Source organism: Etheostoma cragini, chromosome 22 (genome assembly GCF_013103735.1).
Source record: "Etheostoma cragini isolate CJK2018 chromosome 22, CSU_Ecrag_1.0, whole genome shotgun sequence".
Taxonomy (NCBI): Eukaryota; Metazoa; Chordata; class Actinopteri; order Perciformes; family Percidae; genus Etheostoma; species Etheostoma cragini.
This window is the reverse complement of record NC_048428.1, coordinates 8,310,303-8,324,112: the sequence shown is the minus strand read 5'-3', so window position 1 is coordinate 8,324,112 and position 13,810 is coordinate 8,310,303. Positions and strand designations below refer to the sequence as shown.

At 39.9% G+C, this 13,810-nt stretch overlaps 2 protein-coding genes and 1 non-coding gene across 5 annotated transcripts; 2 read left to right on the top strand and 1 right to left on the bottom strand.

Annotated features, from left to right (window-relative positions):
* Positions 1–4,967: 4,967 nt before the first annotated feature.
* Positions 4,968–9,279, top strand: c22h11orf65 (chromosome 22 C11orf65 homolog). 3 transcript variants are annotated; one of them, XM_034862704.1, is made up of 9 exons: positions 4,968–5,031; positions 5,658–5,748; positions 5,864–5,956; positions 6,035–6,088; positions 6,189–6,386; positions 6,946–7,076; positions 8,305–8,451; positions 8,567–8,622; positions 9,177–9,279. In XM_034862704.1, the coding sequence occupies exons 1-9, from the start codon at positions 5,027–5,029 to the stop codon at positions 9,242–9,244; spliced, it is 843 nt and encodes a 280-aa protein (XP_034718595.1). In that variant the 5' UTR covers positions 4,968–5,026; the 3' UTR covers positions 9,245–9,279. The 3 variants fall into 3 exon arrangements, with proteins under 3 accessions (XP_034718595.1, XP_034718596.1, XP_034718593.1); XM_034862702.1 differs by having other exon boundaries at positions 4,988–5,102; XM_034862705.1 differs by lacking the exons at positions 5,864–5,956; positions 6,035–6,088.
* A 544-nt stretch (positions 9,280–9,823) lies between these two features.
* On the bottom strand, positions 9,824–9,895 carry trnac-gca. The gene has a single exon. It is a non-coding gene; the product is annotated as a tRNA-Cys (tRNA).
* Positions 9,896–9,976: 81 nt separating this feature from the next.
* Positions 9,977–13,160, top strand: pomp (proteasome maturation protein). The gene is made up of 6 exons (XM_034862601.1): positions 9,977–10,167; positions 10,485–10,582; positions 11,271–11,331; positions 12,350–12,451; positions 12,610–12,703; positions 12,807–13,160. The coding sequence occupies exons 1-6, from the start codon at positions 10,096–10,098 to the stop codon at positions 12,872–12,874; spliced, it is 495 nt and encodes a 164-aa protein (XP_034718492.1). The 5' UTR covers positions 9,977–10,095; the 3' UTR covers positions 12,875–13,160.
* Positions 13,161–13,810: the final 650 nt, after the last annotated feature.

Sequence of the window (13,810 nt, the reverse complement as noted above, 5' to 3'; positions counted from 1 at the left end):
TTATTTTTTTAAACAAAATAAAATGGCACAAAGTACAAGATCAAGACAAATCTTATCCAAGTCTGAAATGAGCCAAGCTGATTTACCGCTAGTTGATAATTACTGAGTGTGTTCAACACAACACAGTTTTTCTACCACTCATAACATTTGTCACAGAAGTCTTGATTGGTCACTTAATCAATAAAAATCTATCAACTCCAGATCCATCTCTTCCTTCTTGCCTTTGTGAGCACATAAAATATTGGTGTACACTAAATGAGCTCAAATAAAATAGAGAGATGATTAGAAATTGTTCCATAACAGCCTTGGGCTGTAAAAGAGCAATATTACACCGCAGCATACACTACACACTGCTATATGTTCTGAAACTGTGATTTTCTTTTCTTTAAAGAATGTGGTAGAACTCAAGATCAAAAAGAGAAGACTAACAATATTTGATCTTGGAAAAATGTGTCACATCACAAACCATGCTTCTTAAAGAAAATACTTTTACCTGACCTTCTGTTTTGCTGATATTTCACTCTTGACAATGTCTGATGCATAAAAAAACACTAGCTGTGTTCTTCCCTCAAAAGCCTTTTAGAAACAGTTCCTGGCAGATTTGATGGTCTTCATCATGTATGGGGGTCTTGCTTCGGGACCAATTATTATTAGTAATTAAGCATTATATTTTAACAAGCTAGAACTGAAAAAAGAATTGAATCAACATTCATCTGTAGAATTGAGCAGGAGTGTAACTGCTCCTACTGGTACGAACTTTAGAGTTTTGAGGTTATCCAGGTTTTGCTCAGGGACACTTTGATAATAAATATACCTGCCAGCCTCCATGATCTTGATTGGACTTTTAGTTGTTAATGGAGGCAATGTGCTGAAGGTTTTCTCGTGTCTGTGTGATCAGTGTATTTGCCTGTGTGTGCCTACAGCTATATTTCATATGTGTGCCCTATAAAGGGTCAGGATTCCATACAAGTGTAGCTGATGGATTTTTTTCACACTTGGGGCTGTTGAAACAGCACAAGAACTACTCACACTGTCAAGGCTAGGCTACATCACCACGCTGCATGGAGCATGCATGGTCCTCCACTGTGTCTACACAGTGCTAGTATCAGCAAGGAGTTTCAATCGGTGATTGTGGAGGGCACTAGTCAATCTTAAGATGGCCAGTTTAACAAACCCACCTGGCTGCTCTTTGTACTCGCATATGTTCTGTTCATTTATTGTCTGCATACATGCATTAGGGGTAAGGGTCATCAATCCTGCAGCCACTCAAGATAAGTCTTTTATTTACTTAGACAATTAAAAATGCTATTTCTTTATTCTATACATTGATTTGCTTCGATAGTCTGTTCCAGTAGTTCCCAACCTCATATGTCTAACATAGACCACAGTTCCATGAGATGAGCACTCTGCACCATCCACCATGGTCCAGATGGGTTTACTTGAATGGGTTTTTAAGCTGTTATGTGCACTTTTTTTTTTTTTTGCTCAAGGTTTGCTAAAGCGTGAATTCATGCTGTTAGCTTTTTCAGAAGTGGGATGTTTGCAGGATTTATCCATTACTTTGAGAGAGTTTTGACCCCTCTACTCACTTGCTGAGTAAATTTGATTTGGTGTTACAGCTGACTTAGGGGTTGGTGGGAGGTTTGTGCAGTCAGCCTAAACAATCTACACACAGTCTGTACAGCACAGCACACATCTTCTATCCTTAAACCCTCAATTTTGGTTTTCTGATGTTAAATATGCTTAAGATCTGCAAACATTTGTTATCCCATTTTGTGTGGTTATTTTGCTCCTATTTTCCTGTGTGTGTGTGTGTGTGTGTGTGTGTCTGTGTGTGTGTGTGTGTGTGTGTGTAACTTTGATATTATTTGCCTTTACCCACTCAGTCATTATATCCACATTAGTGATGATTATTTATCGAAAATCTCATGGTGTAAATATTTTGTGAAAGCACTAATGGTCAACACTACAATATCGTGGTGGTATTGATATTTAGGTATTTGGTCAAAAACATTGTGATGTTTGATTTTCTCCACATTGAACTTAATATGAATACCAAATCATATTACATGGTTCTAAATAAGCAGTGCTACTGCACAATCTTTTCACGTGCTTCCCTGGGGCCTGGTTGGGAATCACGGGTCAGTGTAATAATAATTGTTGTATTTTTAATAAGCTCTGTTTTCACCGACGTCCCTTATTCATTAACACCCCTTTGTTCACTCCAGCTAAATAAATGCTGTTGTATTCACCACATGTGAAAGATGACCTTAAAAGCATTCATGCCTTTGCAAAAGTCTGTTTTTGTATTTTAAGATAGATACGCCTGTCATGTTATGGTGAGCTAAGAATGCATGATCATACCCCGAAACAATCTTGTTTTGGCTATAGCACATGTCTGTGCCACAACCCAAACCTGGATAGAAAATAGTTGGATGCATGCATACTCCCAGAATGAACGTGTGCATCATGGGTTTTATCATCCAAACACACTGTATGAGTAAGAACCATTATTTTGCAATCTATATAATTTAAAGCTCATTGTAAGCTGTCTTTACACCTTTAAAACTTGTGCATTAGTCTTATACTGCCCCCTTCTGTTTAAGAGACAGAAGGCATGAGGGAGGAGGTCTCCAGGCTGCAGCCAAACACTCTCGGCCATTTTTAGAGAAAGGAACAAGTTGCCCTGCAGTAGGAACAAACTGCCCTGAGGAATGCTCTGGCGTTGGACTGTTGAAGCTAAGGTTGTGACGTAAATGTTGGGATATCTGTGAAAGAATGCAGCTCTCCCTTGACCGTGTGAACTCCATGAAGTGATTGCTGGTGTGTTTAATGAGAGTCTGGAAACACAAAGTGTCTCCATTTGGTGACATACCATCAACATGACTGTCGTTTCTAATGGGCCCTGAGGTAAAAGCCATTCACATTATTACAGAAATAGAATCCCAACAGTCAGAAGTCAACGGAGGAAATAACCCAGCTACTGTGTGGGGCTGTTGAGGTGTGAGTAGAAGAGAAATCATTCAGTTTATAGCACACCTAGATAATGTGCAGAGTTGATACGAAAAAGGGAACATTCATGATAATGGTGTTTTCAGCTATGAATATAAATGTTGTCCTTGTATCTCATATTCAAGGACCCAGCACATTCAGTACGTCTTCCTGTCTTCTCCTCAGTAGCAGTGACAGGGAAAAGGCAGCATAATGATACCTAAGACAGTGACATCTGCAAATCAATCAGAATACACTCTTTTAATTCCAGTCCACAGAGACCAGTGAGACGCTGAATTGAATACCAAATTGGATTCTGTTTGTTTAGATCACACAGTTATCATTAACTCTCCCTCTTTATGCTTCGTGAAGTTAAAAAAAAATGTTTTCATCAGTTCCCTGTGACTTGCACCTCTTTCAGTATGCCTGTAATGTGGCTTGCTGTTGTTCTTGGTAACAAACTTGGCAACCAGGTTTCAATAACTAAACTTACAACGAATTAGTAGAGCTGTTTTGTACTGAAATTGTCAGTCAAACCCAGGTACTCAAGAAAAGCATGATTCAGAAATCTAAATTTAGTTAAACTTATGTCCAAAAGTTATATTTTGAGAATTGCGAATGCATAACATTTATCTATGAGCTGGAAGTCTGTGAGCAATGCAGGCAAACGTCTGTCCTTGTGGGAGTCAAGATGACAGATCACTCCCCATGGAGAAAATAAACAGACTGAAAAAAGAAGAATACTTCTGTTTTGAGGCTTTGGTGGGGAAATGCATTCGGTGTACATTTGCATAATGGACATCTGTCTAGTTAACAATTCATATCAGCAACCGTTTTGGTTCTGAATTACGAGCACACGTTTGAAGAGCAAATAGGGCAAACGCCTGTGTTATCTGTGAACCACAAACATGTCCATTTGAATATCCAGCAGCTCATAAATACAGAGGGAGTGGATTCACTTTCCATTTAATTTAAATGTTTTGTCTGAAACTGTCACAGCTGAGGAAGCGGAAATTGAAATGCATCTTTAACTTTGTATGCCACTGGATTAAGATTGGGTTTATTCACTTGGATTTGTGACAGATTACTGATTATTAAATCCACTAGACACATAAAGAACCAGACTTTATATAATTTTTTTTTATTTCCTTCACGGACATTTTGTTGCAACCAGTCCTCTTAAATGATTGTAAATATCAATTTTACTGCCGTAAAAGAGTGCATGTGTGTGTTTAGGCTTTAGGTATGTGTGTGCATGCACACTGTCAGACTATTTTTATATCACAGACATGTAAAGCCACTTAAACCACATCATCCCCAGATGATTCGCGGCATATGCTTAAATAACCAGAGAGTGACATCACACACAGCCTGGGGATGACAGAGCATGACACTGTCTACAGACACACTAAGAGAGTGGGCTGGGGGCAGAGGGCCTAGATACTCATTACAGATTTTAAGAGCCTTACTGATTTGGTTTGTGTGGTGCACACATTAAGTCGCAGTAATGTGTAATGTGTGAGTCATGGAAAGCCATAGAAAAGCTACAATTTAAAGAACTGCCAACGGGTTAAAATGTATTTTTGTTCACCTTGACCTGCACTGAATATCAATCAGGTCTGTTTATTTTCCTCTTAGACACTGACAAATCAATTGTTTTTTGATCAAATAATCACAATTAATGTCGTTGTTTGGCACTGGTTTGTGAATTTAGTGTGTAACGTTTAACTCAACTCCCTAATGGCAGATGACCCCTGCTTCAAAATAAAAGTATGCCTTGTTTGGACATTTCAGACAGTGAGATTGTCTTGACAAAACAATAGCACTAATAAATCTCAAAAAGCGAGTCACCTGTGTTCTTTTGTTTTGTTGTACTCAGGAATTTACAGGGATTTGAGTACCTGTACCTCCATTGACAATAACTTTGTTTTGAAAGTACATTCCGGAAAACGCATTCTTTATTGTTGCTAGGTAACCCAATGAAATTACGTGTCAAACTGCGTTAAAGGCGGCGCACTTTTTTACACAGGATGTCATGGGGTAATATTAATATTTTCTTGTTTTATGACTATTTCGGTGTGTGTGCAACATAAAAATTATTTAAAGTCAGGGTAAACAGTTAAATCTGACGTTTGCTATATCAAATCATGCAGCTAGGTAAATACAGTGTAAGTTAGCCTGTGTGTTTATTTGCTTTTCAACTGTTGTAGGACGTGTTAGCGTTAGCTAGCTAGCTAGCTAGCTAGGTTAACTCAGTTAAGTTTTTGCTGTAAGCAGCATTTTGAACTTTCAGGGGTTCAGGTGGAGCTAATTTGAACTAGGCTACTTAATAGACTTTTGAATAGGCCTAGATTCATTTCTAACATTGATGGTATTTTAAAATCTTAGTCTGTTAAAAATAAAACAAGCTATTATTGTTAAGGGTTTACATGTAGTGGACTAAAAATGTAGTGCAGAAGCAGAAAGTGAATATCCAAGTTCATACCATCAGACTTGACTTGAATACAGTACTTGAGTAAGTGTAATGTAATTTTTAAAAGAGGTCTCCTTAATAGAAATATTTAAAGATTTAGTAACACAATCAAAAAATCTTTATCTGCACCCAACTGTCTGCCTTCTCATTTTCTTGTCCTTTTTTCTATTCTCATTTCTCAATCCGACTCTAGTTCACAGGAAGACGGTCCCCAGGAGCCCCAACAGGAGACACTGCAGCAGATAGCTGCCACAATCATTCAGAAGACCTGGAGAGGATATGTGGTGGGTGCTGCTGCTGCGGGCTCACACACACACACACACACACAAACTTTTGTTCATGCGCAATTTGAAGTCAACAGGCATAAACCAAATACTCTCTTTCCTACCCAAACTGTAGTACAGAGAGGTCTTCAAGTATTTCAAAGACCAAATCAACAGTTGCAACAGGCAGGATCCACGAACGATCCTCAAAACGGTCAATCCTCGGGAGGTAACAGCAACGATGCTCTCTATAATATGAAAAAAAACAAATGGAATTCTTGTTAAGATTTGAGTTTCCCTGTGACAGACAGAGTTGCTGGATACTGCTGCTGGAGTGTTTGTCAGATTTCGACTCGGAGGGGTAAGAGCTAAAGAGGGAAATAGTGGGAAATGTCTCATCAGACATGTGAATGATAATGCAGACGTACCTGCTAACATCTTGCTTATACCTTTGCCTTCAGATTACCTTTCCTCCCAACATCTATTACAAAATCTTCACCTATCGACCTATCACGGACGTGTGTGCCTACAGCCCAAAGGACTACACCAAGCCGGACCTTAAGAAGACTGTGGATGGACAGACTGAGACCACGGAGGAGGACAGATCAGGATGGTACCAGCGCAAGGAGAACAACAACTGGAGGCTCTACTGCAGCAAGGTGAAGAACAATTCAGAAGAAGTCGTCCGCTAAAACATAATCTATATCAACGATGTTTCATTGACGGGATTGTTCTGGTGCCGCCGTAGGTTCCACCAGATGTCCCTCATGTTCTGCTTTCTTTGTGTTGGCATTTTAAACTCTGGTCGATTCGGGAAACATCCTCCGAGCTAGAACCGCCAATCAAATTATATTTATCTTATCTTTTCACTTTTGACAGCCATTTTAATTCCGGAGCTCGCCTCACTACGTGCACATGTTCCACCGTAACACGTTCCTTCCCGAGGCTATTTAGAAGTACACAGGTCCCGCACTTAGTGAAGACAAGACAGCTAGGTGAGAAGACATGCAGGAAATTGTCACAGGTCAGATTCAAACCCTGGACTTCAGCGTTGAGGCCTAAACCTCTCAGGACATGTGCGCCTGCTGCACCACTGAACCAACCTGGCCACCCTTACTGTTTAATCAATGTAAAACAAAGTGAGATATAAGTTTAAATGTTGGCCACTAAACGCAGATGTTGTTAAGCATGTGTTTATGTTCTTCTACTCGTTGATAGGTGGTTCCCCTTAGTGAGCCTGTGCAGCTCAGTGCCAAGAAGAAAATTGACTTTCACTATTCCAAATTGAAGCGGCAACAGGATATAGACAAGTTCCGGAAGAAGAAGAAAATTGAATGGATGAAACAGATGTGAGTTTTATTCATTTGTTTTTTGCTGTGCAACACTGGCCTCAAGCTGTGATTACGGGATAACGGTACATGCTAGCCTCAGTTTGGGTCTATTGTGCATCATTACTACATTCCAGTCACAGAGCTAAGCCTCCTAAAAGATACATTCCTGATTAGTAAAGTGGAAACAGTCAGGTGAGATTAACTGATCTAAATGTGGAGGAAAAAGAGACTTTCTTCTTCTTGAGAGACCTTTGACTAACAAAAAGGACATGATAGGAAGATGACACAGTAAAGGTTAAGCTCCAGAAGGAGGCAGCAATGCAAAGTTGCAGATGCCAGCTGCCGTAAAACACCACCAAAGAAGCAGGGAACTGGTGGATGGAGGGATGTGGATAGAGATGTGGAAAAAAGAGAGCAAGACTGTGGCAGTGGCTGTAGGGATGGCGATGTTGGCGGTCCACCACTACGACCAGAGTTTATGCGGGGTCTTAAAAGGTCTAAAATTTTAAAATCAAAACTTTAGTCTTTAAAGTCCTCCTTATTATTCTAATTTTCAGGTTCATAATTGTATTTAGAGGTAGTATCACAATAGGTTTACTTTTTTTTTTGTCGTACTGCACATTGCTACAGCTCCTAAATAAGATACATAGCACTATAAAGGAAAGGGGAAAAAGCCAAAAAGCATAATTTGACCAATTTCAAAAAGAATTGAGGTCTTAAATCATTTTGAACAGATCTTAATTTTCCTACGCCCATGCAACGCTACTTTAAATTTTTTACTCTGTGGTTTTGGAGTTCTTTCTTTCGCTAGTCCAAGTACAATTTTGCTGCAATACAACTACAAAGGAGACCAACATGCAACTTATATTGCAGCCATTCAGCTTTTGTGTGATTTGTGTGCTCTTTCGGATTGTACCACAGACATAAAACGGATTTTATTCTTGGGCAAGTGCAAGTTTAGAAATACTTGGCTTAAAAACTGTATTTAGGGCTTGGTTGATGTTGTAGTAAAGGTCTTAAATTTAATTCATAATGGTCTTAAAAAGGTCTTCAAATGTCCTAAATTTGACTTGGTGGACCTGCGGAAACTGATTACATTTCTGTTTATCTTTACTTTATTCCCACATATTTTAATTTTCTTTCACTGCCCATTGTTCTATTAGAAAACAAATCAAATACACATCTAAGGCAGAGTTGTGTGCAGTGCTGTGTACAGGCGTTTGTGTGTTCTCTCCATTACGTACAGGTATGACCACGGCCGTCTGCAGACCGAAACGGTGCAAGGAGACATGGAGACGCTGATGGAGAAGTCCTACCAGGAAGTGATGGACTCCATTGAAGAGAAGGAAGATGAAGGGCTGCTGGCCTGGGCCAAAGCTCTCAACTTTGACGAGTAAGCGTACCGTCTACTTGGAGCAACGTTGTGACATTGTCATGCTTTCTGCTGAATACATAAATGATTTAATCATCATCATTGTGTAAGATAATGGTCTCTTCTGCCTGTGCAGCTATATGCAGGATTGGACCACGTTGGCCTGCAGTTACTTCTCTGAGCCAAGCAGAGGTGAACATGTGTAGTGATGGCTGCTGCTTATTTAACGCTTTAGAGCAGGGATCTTCAACAGGGGGTCCAGGACCCGTATGGGGAGCCAATGTAGGGGGACCTTGTTAATTCATTTGTTTGATTAACATGAATCCAACAAATCCCCACTGACCTATACCACTAAGGCCATCCGTAGATGTATGTTTAACATTAAAACATGATTTATAAAATCATGCCAACAATTATTAATCTGAGTGGCTTAATATAAACTTTATTTTATAAATTATATGTAGTCAGGGGTCCCTGCTCTATCTTTCTTTCAGTTAAGGTCCTTGGCTTAAAAAACATTGACGACCCCTACTTTATTGTATATGCTGTGATGCCATCTGCTGTTTAAGTTTAGGACTACCCAGGCTGTATTTCTACCACTGTACATACAGAATATCTCACCTACTGCGGAGCTTACTGATGACCATTGTTTTGTTTGCCACTGATCTGCTCTCATTTTATTCCATTTTGTTTCTTTCTCTCCCTTTGTCCTTTGTCCTCTTTTCTTTTGGCCTCCTCCTTTACAGATGTTCATTCATATCCACCCTGGTTAGATCTCCATGGGCTGGCTGCTGAGGCTGATGAAGACAGTTAGGTCAAAAAGAATAAAATAATCCGAGTTAAAAACCATCCCAGTGCTAATGTGATGTTTGTGCAGCTTTATACATTTTATCATTCAAGCATGAAAAGTCATCTCAATCACTCCAACACTACTATATCTGGAAGATGGGACACTAACTAGCTAGGCTCCTCCCCAGGGCCTGGGTAGAGGACGGTGATCACTGTCTCCGTGATAAAACAACATAACAACATGAAAGATGGAACAAAACATAAAATGGTCAGAAAATGGGTTATCATCAATTGCCCCTAAAGCTACATTGGGTAATGTTTTAGTTGTTAATTATCATAATCGATGATGCCCGTTTACAAACTTTTCCTTTTTTATGAATAGTGACCACCACCACCGAGTAGTCCTATTTGCTTAAAATTTTACATTTGCGCTTGCATGAACTGGGGTAGACTCCTCATAATTCTGGCAAAAAACTATTAAAACAATGGAAGTACCAAAGATACACAGTGGATCTATATATGTGTACAGCTTTGAAATGCGATTACATAAGTACAACGTGTGATTTTGTGTACACAAAACAGTGTAAATTAGTTTCTTGAAAAGAGGGGGCACCCGGATTTGAACCGGGGACCTCTTGATCTGCAGTCAAATGCTCTACCACTGAGCTATACCCCCTTGTTCATAGTCGCTCCTGTGTATTGTTTTTATTTTCATAACCAGATTTTTGTTTTTTCCCCCTACTATGTTAAAATTAGGTACTGTCACACGGGGATTAAAAACAAACCAGTTACAGCATAAAGTGCAAGGATGCATAATATAACGGGGTCTTTTTTTGTAAAAGGAAATTAACGCCAGTTTGCACCGGATGTGTCGTAATGAAAACGCGACCCAACCGGATATTCAATACAGTGTATCGAACAGAAAGTGGAAGAAACGGAATCACAATGGTATGGCTGCTGTCTTATCTTTTGTAATATGATTCATGCTATCGTAACATTATTAATTACAATGATATTATTTTCTATAGTTGTATGCATGTTTATTTCACCTCCTCACACCTTTGTGTTCTGTCTTTGTCCTCTGAAATCCAAGAGTTGTGAATTTGATTAGTCACTCGAGCTAATGCTAGTTAGCTAGCGCTTAGCTGTAAGGCTCCTGAATCTGGCTCAGGATGCTTTTAGCTTTCGGTGTTTTTAACTGAGGTATGCTAAACTAAATATTATCAAATGGAAATGGTGGAATGTGTATCGTTTGTTTGTTTCAGAATACTCGAGGACTCCGCTCTCAACTGAAAGACAGTGTACCTGTGGCAGGCTTATGTCCACAGGGAGCTTACGGAGTGCAGGACTCTCTGCGTAGCGGGTGAGACAACTGGTGTCACCTAGCTAACGTTATATGTATAATAGCTATTACATTCCCTACCATGCTGGTACAGACGGACATACAGCTATGTCTCTGTTTAAAATACCTGTCTTAGTTATACTGGATACAACTTGATATAACACCATTTGTAATGTGAGTTATTCACTCACGTCATTCTCTTTATGCTTCAGTGTTTATCCCCATGCTTTAAATCAACATACAATTACACGTAGCCTCAGTGATGTTGGGGTGCACCTGGTTATCCACAACATTAGGTTTCCAGTCTGTTGTTACATTAGAGCTGGTCTGATTAGGATAATTAAAAAAACAGCATTACTTTATAATAATATCTCTGTCAATGTTATCAGCTTCAAACATGTATTGTTGGTCAGGCTGTGACATAGTTGTATTACTTTACAAGTTCCCAATATGTACTGTATATATAATATTTATGTATGTATGACTAGAGAGTGATCTCTGCATGAAATAAATACATGTGTACATGTGTTGAACATCGATTAAATGTTCATGGGTACGATGTCAACAATGTAGTTTGTGTGACAGCTTTCTCTTTCAATAGGGACTGCTGTGTGTTAACTTTTAATAGTCTCAGCCTTGAAACCAAATGAATCAAGTTACATAATACAGATTTTCACCTGCTTATAGTAGTTTTTCTTTTGCTACACAGCTTTACCAGCGTGAAGAATGAGCTCCTCCCAAGCCACCCACTGGAGCTCTCAGAGAAAAATGTGAGTAATCTAAATTGTAAGAGAATAATAATGTAATTAGACCTCTTATTTATAAGACTATGTAGATGTGTATAGGGTAGGGCTAGGTATTGTTCAAAATGTCAGTTTCGATACCAATAGTTTGACTTTGATGCCGGTTCTTGAACGATAGTTTATTTTGATACCAATTTTATAAAAATCAATTTTTAACACAAACTAAATTACAACAGCACACATTACGACAAAAATCATTTTATTTATATTTTAGCTCCTACAACATGAGTCTCCGTGCTTAGAGTAGAGTTGTTTTTCTCCCTGCCTCTACGACGTGTGACAGCCAATCACGAGCATCATTAGACCTTGGTAGATGCATGCTCATTGGCTCACTGACGCTGATGAGATTTCCTCCGTAGCATTTTTCGATACTAAGAAGGCAATTTGCCAACTACACACTGTGGACTTTTTAACAGCAGACTTTTTGATTTGTAGTAGGTCTAATCACAGTTGAGCCGGGCCTGCTCAGAGTCAATCACCGGCGATTGGTGCCCAATGCATGCTGGTTAGATTTGTGTCCGACCTGACGCAATGCACCCGTGGGCAACGATACACCCCCCCCCCCCCCCCCCCCCCCCCCCCCCCCCCCCCCCCCCCCCCCCCCCCCCCCGAGATCCAGGCGCCGCAGTGTGCCCCACCATGTAGTCGTAGTTCATGTTACTCACACCTGTACTCTGACAGTGTCTCTCAAACACATCTTTGCACCATTAATATATGGATGTAAAGTGTTATTGTTATCTTTAGGGTTTAATATTTCCATTCATTTTAACAAAAATTTTAATAGGGGAAATAAAAATAGAAAAAAATCCCATTGTTAGTGTTTTAACAATAAAACCTGTACCTGTCATGTTGGGTTAAAATGTCTTTATTCTTAACAACACGACCGAGTCATTTGTTACACGCAGAGCAGTAGGAACAAGAGACAGTTTAACGGGGGAAATGCTACGGGACTCTAAACATTTGTCTGTGTTGGTGTGGTGTGCAGTTCCAGCCAAACCAGGACAGGATGAATTTCTCCACCCTCAGAAACATCCAGGGTCTTCATGCTCCACTCAAGCTGCAGATGGAATACAGGGCAGCAAGACAGGTAACACACACACACACACACACACACACACACACAAACAAAAGCTTCACGTCCTGATAATCCACCTTCCCAGTTCTGATAGCCAACTTCCTTTGGCTCCTGTTTTAAGTCCTCCTCCTCCCTCCATAAATCTTGATGTCTGTCCCTCCTCCTCCCAGATCCAGCGTCTGCCGTTCTTACAGAGTTCAAACCTGGCTCTCGATACGCTGCGAGGCAACGACGAGTCCATCGGCTTTGAGGACATCCTCAACGGTGAGAGCCTCATCCCTTCACCTTTTACAAAACCAATCACACAGCTGTTTAAAGATGATCTCTAACCCCCACCACTCTGTCTCTGTGTCCTGTGAACCTGCAGATCCAACCCAGAGTGAAATGATGGGCGAGCCACACATGATGGTGGAATACAAACTGGGACTGTTGTGAACGGAGATTGGCACACACAATACATAGTTACACACAGATCTAGGTTTAGTATTTGTCTGCATACTTTTGTTTATTGGATCAAAAATCAGCAGTTCTGGAGAATTGAGTCTGACATTTTTTGGGAAAAAGGGTGGCTCAATGTGTGTGTGTGTGGGGGGGGGGTTTAAATCCTATAAATGACTTAAAACTGTAGTGTTGAACATCATTCAGACATGCATTCAGTGCTGCTTTTGTATGATTCCAATCCGGTTGATATTTCTAATAAACTTCATAACCTTCCTCCTGATGTGGGTTCATTTTACAAATTATTTAACTTGCAATCATAATGGTTCATGTCATCAAGAATGTGCAGTATATCACATAATCTAGAATTGTGTGACCTAGCAGACAAACTTGACGAGGCCACGGAATGTTGTTACATATTTATAGAACTGCTAATCTTGAATCTGAGACTATTGAATATCTGTTTGATGCCACTAATGCAACATGGCACCTCCAGCCATTCTACTAGTTGTGACACTGTCCTGCCAGCGTTAGTGATGGGCCGTCATGCCTTGACGAGTTCCAGCCATGAAAGCCGTGAGTGAAGGTGCTCCACTGGAAGAGGAGCTGCTTTAAAGCTGAGGTATGACACTAGGGTTTTCAGTCCATTATATTTTAGTCTGCAATCAACTACTGCTCATGATCAACATCTTTATCAGTCTGTTACTGTGCTGGGTCTGTGACAAACCACCTATAACAGTCAGTCGGTGCAGGGGCGCCTCAAAATTACAGGTTTTGAAAGTGTTTTCCAAAATTATAGTTAATAAAAAAAAAAAATGAACATTAGTAAACATGAATCCCACATATTATTAGCTAATGTAAATCCCTAGTGATGATAGGCTGACCTATAGATCAGGTAATCGCTAAAGTAGCCATCCCCGGATCCAGTTCATC